This window comes from Aulonocara stuartgranti (genome assembly GCF_965226115.1).
Source record: "Aulonocara stuartgranti genome assembly, chromosome: 7".
Lineage (NCBI taxonomy): Eukaryota > Metazoa > Chordata > Actinopteri > Cichliformes > Cichlidae > Aulonocara > Aulonocara stuartgranti.
The window spans coordinates 2,847,295-2,872,212 of NC_138945.1; the positions used below are offsets into that span (position 1 = coordinate 2,847,295).

Here is a 24,918-nt window from a genome sequence, read left to right on the forward strand (position 1 = left end):
CCAGGATGTCTGAGGACAGGTGGTTCTTCCTCAGAGTCCTCAAGAAGAAGAGGCGCTGGTGAGCCTTCTTGACCAGCTTGGAGCAGTTGGTCGTCCAGGTGAGATCCTCGGAGATGTGGACTCCCAGGAACTTGAAGCTGCTCACATGCTCCACAGCCGTCCCCTTAATGTGGATGGGTGGATGTGGGTCAGCATTCCTCCTGTAGTCCACGATGAGCTCCTTGGTCTTCTCGGTGTTAAGCAGCAGGTTGTTTGTGTCGCACCACTCAGCCAGACGATCCACCTCCTCCCTGTAGGCGGCCTCATTGTTGTCACTGATGAGGCCAATCACCGTGGTGTCATCTGCAAACTTAATGATGGTGTTGGAACCATCAGCAGGTCTGCAGTCGTGGGTGAAGAGGGAGTAGAGGAAAGGGCTCATCACACAGCCTTGTGGTACACCGGTGTTCATCGTGATGGTAGATGAGCAGCGGTTATCCAGCCGGACGTGTTGGGGGCGGTTGGTCAGGAAGTCCAGTAACCATTTGCAGATGAGGGAACTGATGCCCAGGTCTGTCAGTTTCCTGATGAGTTGTGAGGGGTGGATTGTATTGAATGCTGAACTGAAGTCTATAAACAACATTCTGGCGTAGGTGTTGTTGTTGTCCAGGTGTGAGAGGACAGAGTGCAGTGCGATGGAGACTTAAAGTTTAAAGTGTAACAATGGTCGACAGGAAGAGTAGCTAAACTTGTAGCTTTTGCTTTCCCTAATAACAGAATCATTTCCCCGAGCATACAGTAAGTGTTTAGCTTACCTTGGCAAACTGTGCTCACACTACACTGGTGGAAAGTGAATTTAGAAGAACAAGGAACATAACGACTGACAAAACACTGCATAATCAAGCAGGTGTTGTGTCTGATTGGTGTTATCGCGTGACTTTCAACTTGATGCCAGCGGTTTTCATCCGTTCTTGGACGGCTGTTTGCATGCTTTGATTTATCGTCTGTTTTTGAATTGTTCCTTTCATTTGCTGTTTTAACAAGTGGGGGTGTGAGGGTGGGGGTACGTTCAAGCAGGCACGTGTATGTTCTGAAGCGGCCAACGTTCTCTCATCTCACCATGAAACAGATCCAGCTGTTTTCAGAGTAGAACGAGCACATTCGAGAACACAGTATCATCTGTGTATGATAAGAAAATCTCTCCTCGTCTTGCGTCTCGTTTATTTTAAGAAAACTTTTCCGAGAAATGTCTTTTACAGCAATCATATTGTCCCGTTCATCCTCTCGTATGAGACAATGAAACCTTATCAGTGCTGCTGTAATGTAATTAGTGGAGCAGTGGAGCCGTCTGTTGCAGCAGGGAGCCATATGGATTTACAGGAAGACCCACTCAATCTGTATTGATTTCTGAAAGTGAGCGATTGGAGAAACCAGACTTCAGTCGAGCTTCGATCAAAACGTATAATTCCCTCTTGTCACGAACAATTCCCGTGGTGTGTTTTTTAAGGACACACTTGTTCCCGTGTGTGTTGGCATCACAGAGCCATTATGGATAATGTTTGTGACTGAGCTGAAGAGAGAAACGAGATCTGCTATCTTTGCACGCCCGCACAGACACAGTATGTAGACTGTGAGACAGACAGGAAGAAGGGATGGAAGTCATTTGTAGCGGCCATCGCACTATGAAGACAGCGTGATGGGGAGAAAATGATGGCAGATGGTTTTAAAAGGTTGTTAGCATGGTAAAGGAGGGAAATGGCTTCATAATGGAATCTGCCTCTCTGATCTTTAATCTGCAGTCTGTCAGATTTTGAGTCAGAGAGACGGCGCAGAGAGGGAGAAAATAAACACACACTGGATTATTCCACAGTAATATATATATATATATATATATATATATATATATATATTATATGATTATACCTGCAAATGACAGAAAATGAGCATTAGGGTGAAAAGCAATAAAGCCAGTGGGAAAGTGTCAAAACTCCTAATATTAAATATTAAGTGAAAAAATATTTTCAGCCTCTTTCTAGAAAGCTGTATGGCAGTGAATTTTATATAAATCACCCTTTTAAACTGGCGTTGACCTCCTAGCGCTCTGCTAGACCACGACTCTGTTAATTCGAGGACTGAACTTCATCTCACGATTTTCTTTGGAGTTTTGGGACCTGAAAGAAAACAATGAAGTGAATTATTTGCTTGTTCTGCATACAGACCTTCCAAATGATTTTTAGAGTTAGAAGTAGCTGATTGCATGAAATAAGTGTATGACTGAAATGTGCACCATATATAAAGACTGACACCCAGGTTTCAGCATGCAGTGACAGCGAGCACATGCTCAGCCAACCGCTCATAATGACTGCAACACATCTGTTTTTCAAGTAGCAGCTCCAGCAACACTTCCAACTCGTCTTTTTAGGCTCTGTGGTAGTTGGGGTGATTTCTGTTGGACATATATGTGTGCTGTCTCCTTCCCCCCGCATTCTTTATGCTAAGCTAGACTGAACACTATCCCAGCTTTCGCTCTGTACTACACATGAGATTACTATTGATCTTCTTATCTCACTTGAGGAAATAAAGCAATCAGGTATTTCCCAGAATGTTGAACTACTGTTGTTCCTGAAATCCATCTGCGCTTGAGAGACTGCTGTTCTCCTCCAGTGCCGGGCTGCTCCTCCTCGCGCAGGAAGTGCCAGATATCGTGCGGCGTATCGTTCTGTCTGCGACACCTCCCTCTCCTCTGGAGACAGAGGTTTGATTGCTAAAAATGCCCCGATCTAAACAGATGTACGAAGCCAGCAATGCAACAAAATCCACTTGTAAAAATGGCTAACGCGTCTGCGCCCTCTCACTCTGCTGTAGTTCGCTGTAAGTACAGATCTGACTTGTCCAGGTGTGATCCATTAAACACATTATTCATACCTGAGGGGAGAGGAGGAAGACAGAGATCACCATCTGCTCACAGCTTGATTAAATTAATCATGTGTGAACTCTGGCACAAAGGCGCCCATCCCTCCCTCTCTCGCTCTCTCTGTGAGACATCACGCTCTCTCTCTGTCAGTATGTGTCGTTGTATAATAAGCAGCGAGAAACTTCGGGGGAAAAGCTAGTTGCCCTTTACTTTGGGGATCTGCAGATGGGCTCCCGTTTTGCCCCAGCTGGGGGCCACACAACATTTTGCAAATGACTCTTGTGCGAGCATGCTCTTGGCAACACAATCAAACGCACAGCAAGCTATGGAAAAAGCACTTTTTATGAGTCATCTCTCGCTGTGATACGAAAAAGAAGCCGTCGTGTGGTTTGAAGGGGACTTGGAGTCAATACAAAAGGCAAATGAATTGCCTGTGTTTTCCCTTATGCCTCTTTAAATATTGGAACACAAAAAGCTTTCGTGGGGAGACAATGTTGCGGGGCTTGCAGAGCAAATGAGATTCTCTCCACGAAAACAAATTCTTTCAAATCCTCGGGTGTGTGTGGGCGCATGTTTGTGTTACAAGCGCAAAGCCTGCTGGGATAGGTTCCTGCAAAACAGCAGTGTTTCGGAGCAGAGCTGATGAGCAACTTGAAAGTACACAGAGGATGTGCGGAGGACTAATTGAGTGTTTTTTGGGGGGGGTTACATCCACGCATGGTGTTTTGCAAATCGGGCTCATGTCCCATTTAAGGTCTTCGTCGGTTTAAGCTGTTTGTATCCCACACAGTCAATGGGGTTGAATGAACACAAGGCTGCTGATTTTACACTGAGATTTAACGCAGAGAATGAAAAACAAGCATTCCAAGCATTTCATTCCCTCAAAATAACAGCTGATTGCTAATAGGATGCAATCTGCAAATCCTGAATCTCCTTTTTGTCGTGACATCATTCAATTATTCCTCCCTAAATAAGATCCAGCTCTGAATCATCATCACAACCCTCCAGCAGTTCCACTCCGTGCTAACGGCCCCGTACTTGTGTGCTAATAATAGCGACTCTGTCCTCAAAGACGTCTCCATCACTTTAGTTATGAGCATTCTTCTTCTGTGTCTGGATTATTTTATTCTCCGTTCTTCAGTGGATGTTTGCGAGTCGGCGTTTGGTTGGAAGATTGACAGCCAAAGGCACAAACAGATCCAGACCCAGACTTTGTGCAGCTGTGATATTCCTGGATTTTGTTCGCAGTTCAGTTTAGACTTTAAAATCGTTTTAGTAACTCTTTAGCCCTTTTACTGAATTCCACTTCCCTCTAAAAAACTGCCATCCAGCACTTCATCTCCTCATCTACCAGCCGACTGTCAATCAAACCTCAACTGACAGCCCAGCTGGTGAGCTCTCACGGATCGTGCTGTTACCCAACCGGTGTTTGAGCGACAGCAGCGTGCTGGAGGTGGCCGCGTTTTCCATCATGCCGAACGAACACCGCATTTTTACATGACATGATCATCGAAACAGAATAGTGCTTTGGAGTTGTTATGTTTTGTATTTTCAGAAATGATGCCGGTAGCAGCTTTGGTGATGAAGAAACTGTCAGAATGTGTCTGAAGCAGCTTTTAGGAGGCGTTCAGCAGCAGTAATGGGTTGTTGTTGTATTTCTTCCGAACTCTATAGACTGTTTATACAAGATAGATGCAGCCACGCTGGTATCCTCCAGTTTCGTGGCCCTGTTGTGAAGCCTCATGCTGTCTGTTTTGCTATTATCGTGTTGGTTTTGTTTTGTTAAATGTGACGCAGTGAGGAAGAAGGATGGTTGGTAATGACCTTCTTTATCATTCAGGACATCATGCTGTATTGTTTTAAGACTTCAAACTAGCACTAGAGCCCATAAACCGATGCAGAAAGTGTTTACTGAGGTCATAAAGTAAGGGAACTGAGCCTGGCGTTCCCACAGACTTCTTTTTCACCTGTAGGTACGTCAGTGTTTGGCTGTCACGGATCTACGAGGCATCCGATTCCCCGACTATAAACTCTTGCACAGTTTTACATTGGGGCCTACAGCTTGTCTTTTATTCTGATTAGAGGCAGTTAGAGCGGTTAAGTCAAGGGAATACCCTTCAGGAGGAAATATTCTGATTAGTTTTAGACCACCGTTATTTTTTTGACCTGACGACAGTTGATGCTGCAGACACTCAGCTAAACAAATGTGTTTTTCTAATTATTTTATGTAATAACAGGTTTCTAAATATGTTTTCTAATAACCAAGTAGCCTTTTAAAATGATGATTAGCATTAGGTAACACAGTGTGCCATTGAAACACACTCGTGAAAAAGCTTCTACATAGGTTCAAATATTCAGTGATTTACTAATAATGATGTCGTTTTGTCATATTTGATTAATTTAATGTAATTTTTCTGTTACTTTACTTTAAATAAAGGAACATTTCTTAGAGACCGCCGCTATATATATATTCACGTTGTTCGTTCGAGTTTCAGTAAAAGTGGATAACAATAGATTTCACATCCAAAATATACAAAATCAAACATTTGCAACCCCTTGTCCAAATAAAAGTGTTTATAGAAGAGAGATTCTATATTTTTGGTACTCATTCGCACATTGTTTACAGTGATTCTAATCTGGAATAGTCCTGCTCTCAGTCCTGATTGAGGCTGATCTCAGCTCTGATTGCAGAGGTTGTGCTGAGGCTGGAGAGCCGGTTGCAGCGTGCAGCCTGCTGAGCCAATCGTATGTCAATTTTGCATAAAGTGACTGGAGGACAAGGTGAGCCACTTTGTCACCCAGCAGTGCGTCTCATTTCTAATCCATTAGGTTGCAGGGAGTCCAGCTCTGATGCCCTCAGGTTTGCAGGAAGTGTGTGTGTGTGTGTGTGTCATGGTGTCTGTCTGAGCTAATAAAAGTGTGTCTCTCCACAATCTGGAGAGACAAAGCTCAGGGTTTCCTAGTTTACAGATGCCTGGGGATGAATACCTTCTGTCACATCCCTTTTATCCTTGTTCTCCTCATCACTTTCTCTGCCTCTCGCCCTCTCCATCACTCTCTCGTACCTCACTCAGCATCCTGTCAGCACTTCTTTGTCCTTTGTGTTTTGTGCTCTTGTCATCATTATTTTTTGTTCCTCCTGTCTGTTTCTTTCTAGATTCCATTTTATTAGATTAGTAGATGACATTTTCCTCCTTTGCATCACCAAAGCTTCTTTTTAAGGCCATAAATGCTGATTTTCTTTTCAAATTGTGTTACCTCACTCTCATTCTTTTCTGGATTTGTGCATTGTGTTGTGTGTAGCTGAGCAGATATTGATGTGGCGCCAAGTTCCTACGCCCCACAAGGGTACGACTGGACAAAGTTGCACTGTTTGCTGCAGCAGTGCAGACGTATTTTTAAATTCGGTTGACTTTTAAAGCATATTTCTCGTCCCAGCCCAGGTCCAACGGTTTCATCCTGATACCTAATGGCAGCCAGGGTGGCGTTGCCAAACCTGAATAGGCCTGTGTATCCCTCCGCGGATATGCAATCACTGATCCATCACTAAAGCCGTCACACTTACAGACAGCACAATGTTCTCCACACATGTGCTCAGGGTGAACCTGCTCTCATTTGTGGAAATCACAGGGTGGCAATGGTGGAACTGCTAGTTCTGGTATTCTATGGCAGATGAGCTCAGGGCCCACTAGATGGCGTTGGGCTCTCTGCCACCTTCATTGACTCTGTTTATAATTTTGGTGGCTTAAGGGCCCTCTACGGCCCTGTCTATCTCCTGGAATCTCCTCCATGCTCGTGAGACTCTGTAAACATGAGGAGGAGAAAATGTCAGTGGCCTCCACCAGTAAAACCATTCCTGCTTTGGGGGTTGTGACATTGTTGCCCCTCTAGAGCTCCTGTTGTTAATTTCACGAACACCAAAGCAGCTGATACCGATTAACACCCCCTCTGTTACTGACCAGATCAATACCCCAGAACTTTACCTGACTTGATGCTGTTCTCTGATTAAAAAGTGTTCCATTGATGTTTATCAGTCATGTTTAAACAGCATATTTGGCCCTCAGATTTTCCTGTGGAAATCCACAGTAAATGACACACACACACATTCCCACACTTGTAGTACGCTAAATTCGACTTTAATATTACACTGTCACACGCCGTCAGCACTGTGTCCCTGTTGCACCTACATCATTTGTACAAATATTACACTTGGTACTGTATAATACGCACACGGACACAACCTCAGCATTGTCCCACTTTATTCTCCCTGACGTCTTGTACAGAGCTATGATGTGCCCTCCAGCTGTGCTGTAAAGGGTAGCTTGGTCCAACTGAATTAGTAATGAGGTTTGTCTAACACAGTGCAGTGCAGGTCACAGCACACTCCCTCTGCTCATTTGTTCTCAACCCGAGCACAGAGTACACACACACGGGTTCAATCTGCCATCCATCTTTCTTTTCCCCTCTCCAGCTTTTACTTTTTTTGTCTGTTCTGAAAAGCACAATGCATTAACTAAATGCATCAGTGAATATAAATGGCTGCAAATGAGGTGACTTAAAACTCTTAAAAACTTTGCATGACTCAGAATGCATTTGTGGCCAAGAAAAATGGAACACCGAATCATTTGTAGTGCTTTTAGGGTGCTTATTATGAGGCTATGAGTGGACTTGGAGGGAGGTGCCATTTCACCCACGAGGGCACTGAGTATGTTATTACCAAAGGGGGAAGTACTGCTGTTCAAAGTAATAAAAAAAAGCCATTTGCTGCAGGAAGGAGGCACTTCACAGTCCTCCACTGAGGGCTGAAAATAGAAGTAGAGATAGTCGGCTGGTTGGAGTCAAAATCTTAAAGTCAAACTGCAGAAACCAAAATTAAACCTGTGGAGTATGTTACTGTGATGTGCCATAATTACCCGTGATAAAAGCATCCCAGTCTGGAGAAAACTCCTGTATTTAAAAAAAACCCCATCAGAACATGAGCCAGTCACGATCACGTGATGGAGTTTGTGTTTTGTTAGTCATCTCCTCTAAAGAAAAAGTGACTAAAGAGCTCAAATGAGTTCTTGGACAATTTTTGCACCTCTGCTTTTTTCACGAACATAGAAGTGAATAATTTATCACCTTTCAGGTGTTTGAAAATGTATCACCATTTCTTGTTGGACATTTGTTTTTCCCTTTTCTTTTTACCTCCACAGAGAAGGTTGTGTTTTTGATGCGATAAATGTGAGAGCTCGAAATGTTTTAGTCAATTCTGATGAAACTTAGTAGGGGTGCAGAGCGGGGTGATGTTAGCAATCCTTCAAAATTCAGCTTACATCCACTGACGTCTTCAATGTCACCTTAATAACAAATCACTACATATTGCCCATCACTCCTACATAGTATTCTTGTAATCCCAATAAACCTGTCATGCTATCCTGATCTTGATCAATGCAGTTTTGTTTGTTTTTTTTAAATATGAGGAGCAGAGTGTGACCCTCCTCTTTTTCAGGCTTTTTTACATTTGTCTTTGGTTGGACATCATGTTCGGTCATGTGTTGATAACTTGCCCAATATGTGACTTCAGTTCAGTACAAAATTATCCCAGACATAAAGGATATTGTCTTATTAAATATTTAATGCAGACCAGTGCAGTTGGCAATGTCGCACATAGTTTGGGGGGCAAAGAGACAGTGCAACACAATATCTATAAAAGATGTGCAGGCTTCAAATGAGCACGCTCAAAGCTCAGACTTTCACTTGAATTCACTTTCTGCTTGAAACTTAAAAAAGTGGAAAACATTCACCTTCAAAGTAACATTTAAAAAGGAGCTTTTACTTTTACTAAATGATCTGTTTCTGGTTTGTGTCACACTTTTTCACTCTTGCCGTGAGTAGTTTGCAGACGAGTCACTGTCTTCCACGCAAACCAAGGACGACCCCGTCAATTTGCCGGCAACCACTTCCACAGGTCCAAGAATACACGTGCCGATGCTAAAAAACGATTAGGATCGGGGGATTTTGGCGAGGGCCACCAGGTTTTAATTAGTTTAAAATTGGTTTAAAACAAATTTAATTAAAACCACCAGGTTTTAATGCGGCGGCAGACTGGTGCACCCTGAATCCTCAATCATAACAAGCTCTTGGGTGATGAGTTGCAGTCGTGATGATGTTTAGTGTTCAGTTGGAAGTTGTAGATGAGAACTCTAAGCTTACCAACTTTCCCTTGTTGAGCAGGAGGTACTAAACGTTGTCACCTTGTGTGAAATACAAACCTGGCACAGCACAGTGGGTCCTGCCAAATGTCAAATGTCTTACAGCGTGACAGCCCAACGCTACAGTACGTGGGCTCCATGAAAAGGGGTTTAAAAAAGTGAGTAGCAGGTTATAAAAGTTGACAGCGCTTTGAGCAACTGTCAACCGCTGTCATGGGAAAAGAAAACAAATACTTTTTGATCTTTTTGGAAAATTGAATTAATTCATATTTCTGTTTTTTATTTTGTTTGAGTTTAACTTCAAGCATTCAAACCACTGTGGTGTATATTACACATTCAAGATCGTGACTTCCATGCTGGAGTCTTGTGGCTCGGTGTTGAGTTCGTTTTTATGGATTGAAAAAAGTTTTTGCTTATATACTTTCTGTGTTTTCAACACCTTCACACCTGAGTGAGGAGTTCCAGCCGGCCTCAGTTCATGAATATTTCATTCTCTCAGAGGATCCCCATCTTTTGGTGATTCGGACAAACAACAGACTGCTGCATCCAAATTCTGCAGCCTGCACAGTGAAAAGCGGAATACATTAAAGCCTCTTTGCATGCTATATATTTTTTAAATCGATCATTTCAAACCACCAAATATGCCTACAGCATGTTTTTGGTTGTTACTGTTTTCCACCATGTGCATGTGTGGCGCAGAGGTCCGAGCTGATCTGAAAACCAAATAGTGTCACATTGGGGCACGTTAGAGGATTTGTTTCCACTTCTGCAGAAACGGATCTGCGCAGCTGCCTGATGGTGTTATTTGGAATGACAATAAAAATCCCTGTTTCTTCAATCGCATTTGAGTTCCATCCTTTTTCCCGATGCTGCAGAAATGATTCTTTCAGCCCTCAGTCAACAGGTTTTGTTTGATAACCACATGGAGCGCTTAGACTTGGTCATAGTCATTTCTCCTGAGAAAGCGTAACTCTGTTCCCGTTGGTACTAGAGACAAAAATTCAAATGGTTTCTGAAAATAAAGAAGATTTTCGCTCATATTCGGTTTATTACAGAAGCACAAAGCATTCACAAGGTACAAAACAAGTCCAGGCAGCCTGTGTGATACCTGGGTGATAAAGGGTTAACTGTATAATCCTAGTCATCGACCGCTCCCTCTCTCTGTCCACAGAAACTCCTCTGAAGGATGGGGAAGATGCGGCATCCTCGTCAGACGCAGCCTCAGACCCCGCCTCCTCACTCTTCAACCACTGGGGTCACGACCTTGGCCCGGAAAGCCGAAGGGTTGCCCTCAAGAAGTTCAAGTACTATGGCTACAACGGTTACCTTAGCGACCGCATCTCCCTCACCCGCCCGATTCCAGATTTACGGCCTGACGGGTGAGTGTCGGTGTGGTGGTGTTCTCCTGTAAGGATTTAACAGGATGTGATTTTGGCTCACAAAGCTTCTGAATGTTGGCGTTTCCCCTCAGATGCAGAAACATGTCCTACTCATCAGACCTTCCCCAGCTCAGTGTCATCTTCATCTTTGTCAACGAGGCCTTGTCGGTGTTGCTGCGCTCCATCCACACGGCCATCCAGAGGACTCCTTCCCACCTGCTCAAAGAGGTCATACTGGTGGATGACCACAGCAACAGCTGTAAGAACCTTAAACCTTCCTCAGCATTTCTTTTTTCATGTCTAGTTCTACTTGCACATCTTCTTCTGCTTCCTTAAGGGGTCACCGCATTAGATCATCTTCCTCCATCTTACCCTATCCCTAAGATTTCCCCCCTCTTACTCCGACTCTCTGCATGTCCTCCCTCACTACATCCATGAACCTCCCTAGAGGTCGTCCGTTCCTCCTCCTGCCTGACATCTTCAGCATTTCCACTCACCCTCCTCTGCACATGTCCAAACCATCTCAGCCTCGTGTCTTTAACTTTGTATCCAAACCGCTGAACCGGAGCTGTCCCTCTGATGTACGCGCTTCTAATCCCAGTGGAAATCTTAGCGCCTCCAGCTCGGCCTCCTGTCTTTTTGTCAGTGCCATCATCTCCAAACCAGACCTCAGAGCGGGTCTCACTACAACCTTGTAAACCTTCCTTTTCACTCTTGCTGCGATCCTTCTGTCACAAATCACCCCTGACATTCATCTCCACCCACTCCACCCTGCCTGGACTCTCTTCTTCACCTCTCTTGTGCACTCTCTCTTGGATGGTTGACTCCAGATATTTAAACTCATCCATCTTCCCTACCTCTGCTCCTTGCAGCTTCGCCTTTACACCCGTCTCCGTCTCATTCACACACATGTGCTCTTTTGCTTCTACTCTTGCTACAGATCACAGTGTCATCTGTAGATGTCGTGATCCATGCCAAGTTGTATTTCTTCTAATGCTATAACGATGCTTTTTTTTCCGGGGGGGGGGGGGGGGTTTCTAATCAAAGTCTTCTTGATCTTTTACTTCATGTAGAACTGGAATTTATTTGGTGTAAAACTGCAGAAACTCGGTCAGTGAGGAAATCCATATTCAGAAAGCTGCAACGTGTCATTTGCAAACCAATACAGTTTTTGCTTTTAAGAAAAATATATTGCTGCCTCTAGGGATCTGCAAATAAAACACATCTTCTGAGTATAAATTAGTGTGTCTGTATTTATATGTACGTTTCAGAAACAAAGGTCTTCACAGGCCTCTTCTCTGTATGTAGATTAAGATTTTATATGCATTAAATTATTGATTTTTCAGTTCTTCAAAGCAGCTCTTTGGCTGGTTGTAACAGCATCATATGTGTAAGATCAAAGATGCTCAGTCGCAGGGTTATTCTGTGTAAACAGACTCCAATGATAAATCATTAGTTTTCAAGAGGTCTCACGTCTGGTGGAAGAGAATAATGCACAGATAGAAATAAAACAGTATATTTAAAGCTAAAGCCACACTGAAGGCTTACATCATTACACCGTGGGCACAGAAATGAAAAGTCTAAACAGAAGAAGACAGAAAACAGTAGAAATGAAGTGGCGTGGTAGACGGCCGTCGTGAATGTCTACAGCTTACAGGAAATAGTATTAAAGGCTGCTAAAAATATATAAACTACATAAAATAAAACAAACCACTGTTCTGCTGTCAGTGTGAGAGGAGTGGACTGTTAATGTTTTCAGCTCTCACGCATCCAGCGTGTGGCATTAGCCCGGCCTTTTGTGGACAAAACAGTCATTAAGCTTCTTTTTTAGCTTTAACATTAACCTCCTAGGACCTGCGCCCACATATGTGGACATCACATTTTGGGTTATTTAGACCAAAATACCCAATTTTGCTCTACAAGGACCTGATATCCACTTACGAGGACATTATACTGCTACTGTTCTATCAAATTTTTAAATGAATATCCTCATGTAGCTCTTATTTTTCTTAAAAACAAAAATAAGGGAAAAAAAATCTGGTAATTTTGAATGTTTTTACATTCATCGGGCCCCAATCAGCCCAAATATCAAAGAGAAATTAAAAATGCATGCTGTCGAAGAGTTCGGGTCTTAGGAGGTTAAGCTTGTTTCACGTTTCAGCGGAGGCAGACAGACCTGTGAGGCTAATCATGATTGAATCTCTGATTCACCCCAACCAATCACAGCAGATGGCCCCGCCCCTCCCTGAGCCTGGTTCTGCTGGAGGTTTCTTCCTGTTAAAAGGGAGTTTTTCCTTCCCGCTGTCGCCAAAGTGCTTGTTCATAGGGGGTCATATGATTGTTGGGTTTTTCTCTGTATTATTGAAGGGTCTACTTTACAATATAAAGAGCCTTGAGGCGACCGTTGTTGTGATTTGTTGCTGTATAAGTAAAATTGAACTGAACCTGATGCACTTCAGATTTGATGTGACGTGAGCTGAAGTTGTGTTTGTGGCTTCCAGCTGTTTGACTTTCATAAAACCCTCAAGCTTCCTCAGAGCCAGCCTGCACTTACACAGCTGGCACAGCAGCAGTTGTTCTTAATGTCTTGCTTAGCAGTGTCCCCTCACAGGGAGAAGGCTCCTGGTTAAAACCTGTGTGGAGTAAGCATGTCCTCCCTGTGCCTGTGTGGACTTCTTCCAGGGAAATTTCAAACGAATGTGTGCCGACACATCTAAATAAATTCTTTACTTACTGATGATGTCTGAAGGATATGAAACCTTTGGGGATTTTTCGCTTTGGATGAAGACGTGTGATACAGTTCAGCACTGCGGACTATCAGCTTATTCCATTATTCAAACTGTTCGATAAATACTAAATAAAGTAAAGAAAATAAAGTAAAAAATTATAGTGCTTCACAACCGAGGTGCTAAAAAAATGAAGATAAGAAGCTGAATTTTTTGAAAGAGACCATTGAGTAGCTGATAGGCAGAGAGCTGCTGAGTCTGGATCCACTGCTGCAAAAGCTCCGTCTGCTTCCCCTCTCAGCCTTGTGTGCTGCACAGCTAGCTGATGTCTAGATGCAAAAGTTCACTGATGTCCACAGGTGCTTGTCCGTGCACGGCTCTAAAAGCAAAAACCAGAATCTTAAAATGGACTTTGAAGCTAGCTGGGTGCCAGTGCAACTGTTTTAGCAACAGTGTGATATAGGAGTAGTTAGAAGTCTCAATCAGCTGCAGCTTTCTGAACATCCTGCAGACGTTTCAGGGAGGTTTTGGTAAATCCAATGAACACAGATACACAAATCCAAACATAATTAAGTAGAGCCAGGAATAACAATCTCCAGTTCAGAGCGTGGCACGCTGGTAAATCGACTGGATCTTATTTAGTGCTTTTCAACTCAAGCACTTTACAAGCCTCATTCACCCATTCATACAAGCACTTTTTTCTGTGCCTGAGGTGCTTTCTATCCAACATTAGCACTTCAATGAACACATCAGAGAGCAACTCAGGCTTCACTATCTTGCACAGTGATAGCTTTGTGCACAGACTGGAGCAAATGGGAACTGAACCACCAACCTCCCAACTGCACAGCCTCCTGAGCCACAGGAGATGTATATTGTCTGCAAGCATTCATGTGAACATGACAGCTTATATCCCTCATGTGCTGAGTATTAGCTTAATTACCAACTTGAAATAAGATCAAAAGGAAATCTGCTGATTTTCTGACTGACAGGGGCTCAAACACATCTACTAATCCTCTGACCACAGAAGTGCTGTGTATGCAATATGGTCGCTCCACGGATGGTTTGTGTAACATTAAATTAACCCAAAGGTTAAATTTCAAAACTAGTTCAGAATAAAACCATAAATGCCTTCTAGTGGAGGAAGGAGATGATGGCTAACATCCCATTAGTTAGAAGACCGGTTCCAGCATTAAGCCAAAACATCGTTCCCTATTTTATTGTTTACAATATAGCTGCTTCTTCCTTCGGCTTCACCAGAGTCCGCAGAGACTCCTGCCTGACCTCATCTGTCAGTCTGTCCATCACCACTGCAAACAAGAAGGGGCTCAGAGCCAATCACTGATGTAATCCCACCCCCACCGCCATCCCATCTATCAGCTACTCACAGCTCACCACCGTGACACGGTCCTCATACGTCCTGCACCACCTGCCTCACATACTTCACTCCTGACTTCCTGATGCAGGACCACAGTTCCTCTCTTGGCACCCAATCATATGCCTTCTGTAGATTCACAAAGAGCTTGTCTATACTTCTCCATCAGCACTGAATCCAAACATTAGTGCTGTTTCTCAGCATGAGCTCACTCTGCAGCTCACTGATCATCACTTTTCTTCTTAACCTTGCTTCAGCAACTCGTTCTCATATCTTAATGATATTTCTCATGAGCTTTATTCTTCTGTAGTTCCTACAGCTCTGCACATCAGTACCAGCACACTTCTCCATTCCTCAGCCATCCTTTCACTCTCCAAGACTGTGTTAAACAGACTGGTTAAAAAGTCCGCTGCCCTCTCTCTTAAACATCTCTGTACCTGCACAGGTATGCAGTCTGAGCCTGCCACTTTTCCAGTTTTCATCCCTTTCATAACAGCTCTCTCTTCCTCCTCACTGATACTCTGCACTTGTTTATATTATGGCTAAATATGTCCAAATTGAAATGTCCATCAAATATTTTAGTGTTGGACTTCACTACAAGTCTTTTTTTCTCTTTTTTTGTTTTTACATCCTTTTATGCTGCGGTATGTTCCAAAGACACAACTTTAACTCTAAGACAAACTGTATCAGTTTCCAGTTTTTGTTGTGTTTGTTCAGTTTTCACATCGGTTAATAGAACGAGCGGATGCTTCAGTTCATCCAAAGCAACAATAAGACAGACAAAGTTTTTGACACAGTTTAGACTCTATCAGAATCAGAATCAGAATCAGAATGGGTTTATTGCCAGATGTTGAGGTTTACAACATTAGGAAATTGCTGCGGTGCTTCAGTGCAGACAATAAGAATTAAAGTGCTATGTAGAAAGAAAGATATGTGCATGAGATATACATGAGATATATACATGAGAATAAGAATTATGAGTGCTACGTAGAAAGATATATACATGAGTGCAGGTGGTGATCAGTGCCAAACATGAAATGATGCAGTGACACAGCGTAGGGTCATGTGTTAGTGGCGGGGACAGTCATGTGGTTATTGTTCATGTGTCCCACAGCAGAGGGGAAGAAACTGTTCTTGTGGCGAGAGGTTCTGGTGCGAATGGACCGGAGCCTCCTGCCTGAGGGGAGCAGGTCAAACAGACTGTGTCCAGGGTGAGAAGGGTCAGCTGAGATCCGGGCTGCACGCCGCAGAGTCCTGGAGGTGTACAGGTCCTGCAGAGATGGGAGTCTGCAGCCAATCACCTTCTCAGCAGAGCGCACAACACGCTGCAGTCTCTGTTTGTCCCTGATAGTGGCTCCAGCGTACCACACGGTGATGGAGGAGGTGAGGATGGACTCGATGATTGCGGTGTAGAATTGCATCATCGTCCGTGTTGGCAGGTTGAATTTCTTCAGCTGCCTCAGGAAGTACATCCTCTGCTGGGCTTTCTTGATGACGGAGGTGATGGTGGGCTCCCACTTCAGGTCCTGGGTGATGGTGGTACCCAGGAAGCGGAATGAGTCCACAGAGGTGATGGGGGTGTCAGTCAGGATGATGGGGGGGAGTGGGGCTGTGTGCTTCCTGAAGTCCACAATAATCTCCACTGTCTTCTGGGCATTCAGCACCAGGTTGTTGTGGCTGCACCAGGACACCAGACGTTCAACCTCCCTCCTGTAGGCAGACTCATCCCCATCAGAGATGAGCCCAATGAGCATTTAAAGAATGAATTCACATTAATGTCATTTACACCAGGGGTAGGTGAAATGCATCCTTCTGTTATATGAGTTACTGACGATTAAAAAAATGTGAATCTGTCAGGGTGCCAGGAGCAGCAGCATTGTTCTGTAGCAGTAGAGCCACAGCAGGGTACACAGGGTCAAATGCAAGCAGTGTTTTTAATGGAGGTGTTAAATAAAAGTACAACATAGCTGTTTAACTCTTCAACAACTTTAATAACTAAAGTGACTTATCCTTGTAACAGGAGCTGCACAATATTGTCCCATAATAAAGGTGAAAAATCATTTCTACCTGGGATGTACAGTGGGGCAAAAAAGTATTTAGTCAGCCACCGATTGTGCAAGTTCCCCCACCTAAAATGATGACAGAGGTCAGTAATTTGCACCAGAGGTACACTTCAACTGTGAGAGACAGAATGTGAAAAAAAAAATCCATGAATCCACATGGTAGGATTTGTAAAGAATTTATTCGTAAATCAGGGTGGAAAATAAGTATTTGGTCAATAACAAAAATACAACTCAATACTTTGTAACATAACCTTTGTTGGCAATAACAGAGGTCAAACGTTTACTATAGGTCTTTACCAGGTTTGCACACACAGTAGCTGGTATTTTGGCCCATTCCTCCATGCAGATCTTCTCGAGAGCAGTGATGTTTTGGGGCTGTCGCCGAGCAACACGGACTTTCAACTCCCGCCACAGATTTTCTATGGGGTTGAGGTCTGGAGACTGGCTAGGCCACTCCAGGACTTTCAAATGCTTCTTACGGAGCCACTCCTTTGTTGCCCGGGCGGTGTGTTTTGGATCATTGTCATGTTGGAAGACCCAGCCTCGTTTCATCTTCAAAGTTCTCACTGATGGAAGGAGGTTTTGGCTCAAAATCTCACGATACATGGCCCCATTCATTCTGTCCTTAACACGGATCAGTCGTCCTGTCCCCTTGGCAGAAAAACAGCCCCATAGCATGATGTTTCCACCCCCATGCTTCACAGTAGGTATGGTGTTCTTGGGATGCAACTCAGTATTCTTCTTCCTCCAAACACGACGAGTTGAGTTTATACCAAAAAGTTCTACTTTGGTTTCATCTGACCACATGACATTCTCCCAATCCTCTGCTGTATCATCCATGTGCTCTCTGGCAAACTTCAGACGGGCCTGGACATGCACTGGCTTCAGCAGCGGAACACGTCTGGCACTGCGGGATTTGATTCCCTGCCGTTGTAGTGTGTTACTGATGGTGACCTTTGTTACTTTGGTCCCAGCTCTCTGCAGGTCATTCACCAGGTCCCCCCGTGTGGTTCTGGGATCTTTGCTCACCGTTCTCATGATCATTTTGACCCCACGGGATGAGATCTTGCGTGGAGCCCCAGATCGAGGGAGATTATCAGTGGTCTTGTATGTCTTCCATTTTCTGATGATTGCTCCCACAGTTGATTTTTTCACACCAAGCTGCTTGCCTATTGTAGATTCACTCTTCCCAGTCTGGTGCAGGTCTGCAATACTTTTCCTGGTGTCCTTCGAAAGCTCTTTGGTCTTGGCCATGGCGGAGTTTGGAGTCTGACTGTTTGAGGCTGTGGACAGGTGTCTTTTATACAGATGATGAGTTCAAACAGGTGCCATTCATACAGGTAACGAGTGGGGGACAGAAAAGCTTCTTACAGAAGACGTTACAGGTCTGTGAGAGCCAGAGATTTTCCATGTTTGAGGTGACCAAATACTTATTTTCCACCCTGATTTACGAATAAATTCTTTACAAATCCTACCATGTGAATTCATGGATTTTTTTTCACATTCTGTCTCTCACAGTTGAAGTGTACCTCTGGTGCAAATTACTGACCTCTGTCATCATTTTAAGTGGGGGAACTTGCACAATCGGTGGCTGACTAAATACTTTTTTGCCCCACTGTATCTCACTCTCTTTCTATCACATGGAGTGCAGCTGGCACATTTTGCAGCAGAGTCATTTGTTTAATTTTGGGTCGCACATCAACAGCTGCTCGTATCACCTCTAGTATGTCTATAGTTGTACTCGACAGTGTTTTTCCCTCAAGTTTGTTGTTTCCACCTTTAGCAGTTTAATTTTCCTGATGAAACTTGACACAAAATTTCTGTCATGCAGAAATTTTTTACAGGATGTTATCGTGGGTGGTAAAAAACAACAAAAAGCTGTAGCAATATGTAGTTATTTATTTTTTTATTTGTTTGTTTTTATGTGTATTTTATTTTTAAAGTGTAAATTTGCTAAAAGGATTAATAGAGTGACAGGATATATTAGCTAATATGTAGCTGTTGTGTTTCCGAAAACTAAAAAACCAAAACCAAAAATAAGAGTGAGGACTGATGAGGGGTCGGTTAGCTTAGCTTGTAATAGACTGATGGAAACCTTAAGAGCAATATGCAAGTTTTCTAATGAAACTTCAACCTCATCTTAGGCTGAGGCTAATTTTAGCCACGTGAAGCTGCAGATTTCATCTTTGGTCCCAAGTGGCAGCAAAATTTCAGCTCAACCAACTTGTTGGAATGTTTAATGGTTCAAACACAGAGTGAAATGAAAAGAGCCAGCCAAATGAAGAGCTAGTTAAAGTCACTCCAGTTTGATGAAGAGCTTATCTTCACATTATAGGACAGAGATCCAGAGTTGAATAACTGCAGCATGCACTGGCACCTTTAGTTGAGCTACAGCCTCGACTGGTCCATGTTTTATGTCCCACGTATATTCTGCCTCGGATGGTGCACGAAATCATGACACGTGTAGGCATTAGCTGCATCACTGGTGCATGAACACAAAGTCAGACTTATTGCAGCAGTCACAGGCAAAGCCTGGATGTGGCTTGTCTATTAGACTTCCAGTGTTAATAATTGCATCACGTACAATGAAACATATTTCACTGCTGCCAAATCTATAATTACCATTATGAGAAATCTGTCCGTGCATCCAACGCCTGCAGATTTTATGGGTCTGCCACTGCTCCTCTGTTCTTCAATAATACAATATATCAGAGTTTAGTTATGGTTGCTGCACGGGGTTGAATGCTGATTAGTGGAGCAAGCAAGGGAATGAATACGTTTAACATTTACCTCAAATTATTCTCTCCTAATGCGTTACAAACGTTCAACTTAGCAATTCTTTGGGAAGTAGCTCATGATTTAATGTTTTTGCTTTGGAATGAGTTACAGCTGCGTGGAGGTAATTTATAATGAAGGCAAGTGATGAAAGATAACTGAGTAAAAGTGCAAGATCATTAATGCTGCTTATTGATCATGCAGGGTGTAATTATGACAAATGAGGGTCAACTGAGGCCAGATGAAGGCAAAAGTGGAAATGCAGGCAAGTGTTGCCACCAGAATACTAAATTAGACTTGAGAGGCTGTGTTCATATCACTTCAGGGGGCTTATCAAAGATCACTGAGCCATGCAAACCTCCATTAATGGCACAATGACAATACTTTGAATCTTTTTGAAAGCTTTATATGAATTCCATTATAAATACAGTGCTGGGAAAAAGTCTTCAGCCATCCTTCTTTGTGTTTTGCTTGGAAAACTGGGAAATAGGTGCAATAATGCATTGAAACATATGAACATACATGGAAATACAGTATAAAAGGCATAAATGGAGTAAAATTATACCAGAGGGCCAGCTCCTGATTGATAGAGCAGTACACCAGAACTCTACGATCGGGCAGACACGAGAACTGTCTGGATTGACCACAGGAAAGCCTGTAAGTCAATGCTCCACACATGGTTACTGGAGTGCTTTTCACTGCACTGATGACATTTGTCTAGAAGTGACTGGAGGCCAACTTTTAACACACGAGTGCAGACTACACAAAGATGATGACTGTTCCTGCTGCTGCTCTGCATATCGCTCAGCTCAACACTAAAAGTAGATGTGAATATAGATTATGGAGTGGAGTGACCATCAGTCACCTCCGGTGCATGGATGACATCAAGCTGTATGCCACGAATGAGCGAGACATCGACTCGCTGATCGTTTAGCATCCGCAAATACGTCAGGAAGATTGCCCCCTGAGATGAGCTACTCCAAGAATCCCCCAGGCAGCTGAAGACAGATGGTGATGAGGGACAGGACAACGATCATGGACAACTAAGTATCCGTATGAGATGTACCATCGACAGACAGAGGAAATGACTGGCATCCAGAAATCCTACCAGTGTCTAGAAAAGGCTGGCTTAAAGGACAGATCATGGCAGCACCACAACAGGACCGAATACGCAGGTCCATAGAGGCAGGAGTCTACCACAGCTGACAGGATCTAAGTTGCAGACTATGCACAGGTCCCCCATTTAGAATAAATGAAGAATATAAGCTGCAATCTGAGACTGTGTAAGCTGAGGGGGACAACACAGTGTGGAGAAACGACAACATATGGACTAGAAATCTGAAAGTCTTGATAGCAGCCGACCAAAGGTGGTTGAGAACAACACAGCTAAGGTCTTGTGGAACTGTGATTTCTAAAAAGGACAAGCAGCTGCTGGCTAATCAGCAAGACGTGGTGGCTGACAAGGAACAGAAGACTGCAGTTCTGATAGATGTGACAGGAACAGCAGGAAGAAGGGGAACGAAAAAATCAAGAACTACCAGAGGCTGAAGAAACAACTCGAGGAGATCTGGACGAGTCCAAAGTGGTCTTGGTGGTAACAGGAGCTTTCCGATCTATAACCATGAAACCAGGAGAGTGGCTTGAACAGATTCCAGACGCAACTTTTGATGCTCTCGCCGATCCACGGCATGGCTCGCATTTGTGTCCTCAATCCAGCATCATACACAGTGGTTGGTATGTAATGCACTCTGCAGAAGTACGACAGTGATCTCCTAAACATACTGGCCTTGCACATCTAATATATTTAAAAAAATGTTTTTGACATAAGAAGTGTTTTTGTTAATCGGACTTTAAGAAGATTAAGATTAATCTTCATTAATCTTATATTATTCAAATATAATGTTAGCAAACCACAAATCAGCCACAGATGATCTGATTTCACTGCCAGCTTACATCAGCTGATACGCTACACGTCCAACTGGCAAAGCTCATGGAAAGTTGCTGCACTTGTTCAAGCTGCTTTGCAACCCCCCTCCAATGAAAGCGTCCTGACTGAAACATAATTTTCCTTACAATGAGCGTTCAAAGGAGCTTGGAAAGAAAAGAGACTGGATGAGCATCAGACTCGTGGGAATTGATAGGATGAGTTGATTTAGTAAGTATATAATTAAATTAGTCAACAGTAATTTAGGTATCAGGTTAAACTGTCTATATAATTATCATCCAACATTTATAAGCCACATTATTCTAAATATTACAGCTTTTTCTGCTGTTCAGTCAAAACTTTTTTTCTTTCTCTTTGTGATATTGTATAGTCTTGAATATAAACACATGTTGATTGATTTTCTGTTGGGCGATCATCAATCCATCATTCATTTTGATCTCAAAATTCTCAGTTCAATCACATAATTGATTTTTTTTAACAGCGTAAAGTAAATCAGGGCTCTTCCTCTTCACTTGGCTATATTTTATATGAAAACAGGTTGCATGGTGTGGGCCGGGCTAATTGGGCTTGGTGGGCTTGATTTAATGATTTCATTTTTTTTCTTTTTTTTGAGTGCTTAGAAGTCATCGCATATGTACATATAGCACAGTAAGGTGCTTTTCAGATCCTCCCAACTCCTGTTGTAAATGAGCCCATCTTTCTTCCTGGTCAGCAGCAAACTGTGGCTCATTAAAAAGAAACAGAGAGACTAGAGAATCCAGGCTGATGGTAATAATGAATAGAAAAAGAAAAGCAGCAGCCGTAGCCTCCAGGCAGGATTACAACACAGAAAAATCACAACCAGGAAATGAAGACGTCTGCTGTTCCACTGCGGGCAGATGGCATATACGTGTGCCGTAAATATTCTGTGCATGTTTCTGTCTGTGTGAATCAAGGTCTGTGTGAAGTCACTCAGGAAGAAAAAGGGAGGCAAGAAAAAATGAAAATGGCTCCAGGGCTGGAAAAGTGAACATAATGTGAAAGAGCCTTAACTCACTTACCAATCACAGTGAACGCACGATGGATAGCCCTCAACCTAGAAACACAGTCAGACCAAGAATCGTAAAATACAACGAATTTATTTTTCAGTAAGATCCAGAATGACTGACTGAGTCCATAAACAGCAGAAACGTCATTAAAGAGACCCAAACGAAAAATGATATTCTTATAGGCTACAGGACCAGAAGGTTTTTTGAGGTCCAACTCTGATGTTGAATAGTCAGGCCTGGCTAGCCGTCAGTTCTTCTAAAGAAAAATGTTGGATTGTTCCTTCTGTACAAAACTGAGGTAACTATTTCCCTTTGGCACAGAGGCCTTTTGTTTCTTCAGATTATTGCCACAGAGTTACAAGCATGCGATTGTCTAAAAATCACCTCATTCAAAGATGGTAGGCTTGCAAGATGCACATCAAGGGTGCTGCTATACTCGCTACTGGACTACATTTGAGGTGCGTTTGGATCAGCAGCCATTGTCAACTCCAGAAACTCAGCCACACCACCAGGATCGACTGTCTCGGGCACAGCTGCTGTAAATATTTCAGATAGGAGAGGCTCCACTCTCCGACCATAAACTACACCTGTGACGAAATATCATCATTTCTTTTTGTTCTCATCTTTTTCCTTGAGAAATACTCAAGTCTCAATTTTATAACTTTAGGCGCAAATGAAATGCTTGGACTGAGCTCCAACATCATCACCATCCTGCTGTTTTGCATACTAACAACTGCTGCTCATCAGTTTAACTCAGCCGGTGTCTTCCTGCACTGCCTTTCCTAGCATGTGTCAATACAGCATGTGTGAGCTTTTGTGGAGTATTGTCGATTAGATCAGTCACACAACAGATGTCAGAGATCCTACTTCTGCTAACAATATGCTTAAATCTGTGTGTGTCTCTCTCCAGTGGAGCTAAAGGAGCATCTGCAGAACTTTGTGGATGAGACCAATGCTCAGCACGGCCCGGGGTTCATCAAGGTGGTCCGCCATGATAAGCAGGAAGGACTGATCAGGTCCAGAGTGAGCGGCTGGAGGGCAGCTTCTGCCCCTGTTGTCGCTTTGTTCGACGCACACGTGGAGTTCAACACTGGATGGTGAGCAGCTTTTTTCACTTAAAGCAAGCTCCGTGCAGCTGCTGGCTCACGCTGGCAGCGAGTGTAGTTTTTTTTTTTTTGTTATTCTCTTTTTATTAAACAACCTATATAAACACAAATAATCCAAAATAAACATATAATCAAGAACAGACGTAAATAATAAAAAAATAAATAAATAAAAATAAGAAAAACAGACGGGTGTACCCTCTAGTGTGTATGTACTGGCACACACATATTCACTCACACACCCATATTCTTAAGCATACATACACATACCTACTTACATATGTGTTCACTTGTAGTCTCATACATACTAACATATACATATAAACACATAACGATTCAGAAATGTGGCATATATAGTTACAGAGATTCAAACAAGTTCGGGTCTCCTTAACCGGATGTAGTGTTTCCATTTACCCCAAATTTCACTAAATATATCAAACTGGAGTCTTTTAATGAAGGTAATTCTTTCCATTTTAAACATCCCATGTACAGTCTCATGCCAATCACCCAGTGATGGAATTTTCACACTAAGCCATTTCTTGGTAATAATTTTACGGGCAGCCAAACTCAGGATACCATACAACTGCTTAGACATTTTATCTACATTTACTGAGTATAAATATCCAAACAAAAGTTCGTCCCAATTAAAGGGAAGCTGCATACCAAAAATAATCTGCAACTCAGAGTGGATCAATACCCAAAAAATGTTGATCCTTGGGCAAGACCAGAACAGGTGAAAATGTTTTACTCCTTGGGCCCCACAATTTCTCCAGCAATTAGAGTGATTGAAATAATGTTTACTTTGTGCAGGGGTAATAAAAAAACCTACAGATACTCTTCCAACCGTAACATCTCCATGTATTAGAACTAGAAATTCTCCACTGAAAAGCGCACTGCTCATACCAAATGTTATCTGATATTGCTATATTTGTTTCATTTTCCCATTTTTTTTTGATGTAGGTAGTATTCCACTTCTTAACCTCTTGTATACCCTTGTACAATCTTGAAATCACCTTAAGGCCTGTGTCAGCCTGATAAGCCTTGACAAATATACTCAGAACAGGTAAAGAAAAAAGATCTGTTCTCTTAGGTATAAAATTATATAGATGATGCCTAATTTGTAAGAACCTAAAAAAGTCCGTTTTACTTAACTGGTATTGATCTTTTATTGATTGGAAGTCCCTAAGAATTCCCTTATCGTAAAACATACAATATGCCGTTAAACCTTGTCCAGACCATTTTTTATATCTTACGTCTAATTCATTAGGTAAAAAATCACTGTCAAAAGCGCACCATCTTAAAATCCTAACCTCTTCAATCCAATCATTCTTATTAAGAAATTGTAACCAGAGTTTTAAAGGTAGGTTAATCCATTGGTTTCCTTGATGAATTTGTTTTTTAATAAGTGTCACATCCCCTAGAATTGCCTGAATTGGAGAA

The 24,918-nt window shown here is 42.7% G+C and overlaps 1 protein-coding gene across 1 annotated transcript in view; it reads left to right on the plus strand.

Annotated features, from left to right (window-relative positions):
* The window catches only part of LOC309710873 (polypeptide N-acetylgalactosaminyltransferase 18-like), a 193,807-nt gene that overhangs the window by 95,216 nt on the left and 73,673 nt on the right, over window positions 1-24,918 (plus strand). Inside the window, exons 2-4 of the mRNA XM_082540699.1 lie at window positions 10,259-10,466; window positions 10,559-10,725; window positions 23,286-23,472. Of these exons, the coding sequence (XP_082396825.1) occupies window positions 10,259-10,466; window positions 10,559-10,725; window positions 23,286-23,472 (562 nt within the window). The remainder of the gene's footprint in view (window positions 1-10,258; window positions 10,467-10,558; window positions 10,726-23,285; window positions 23,473-24,918) is intronic.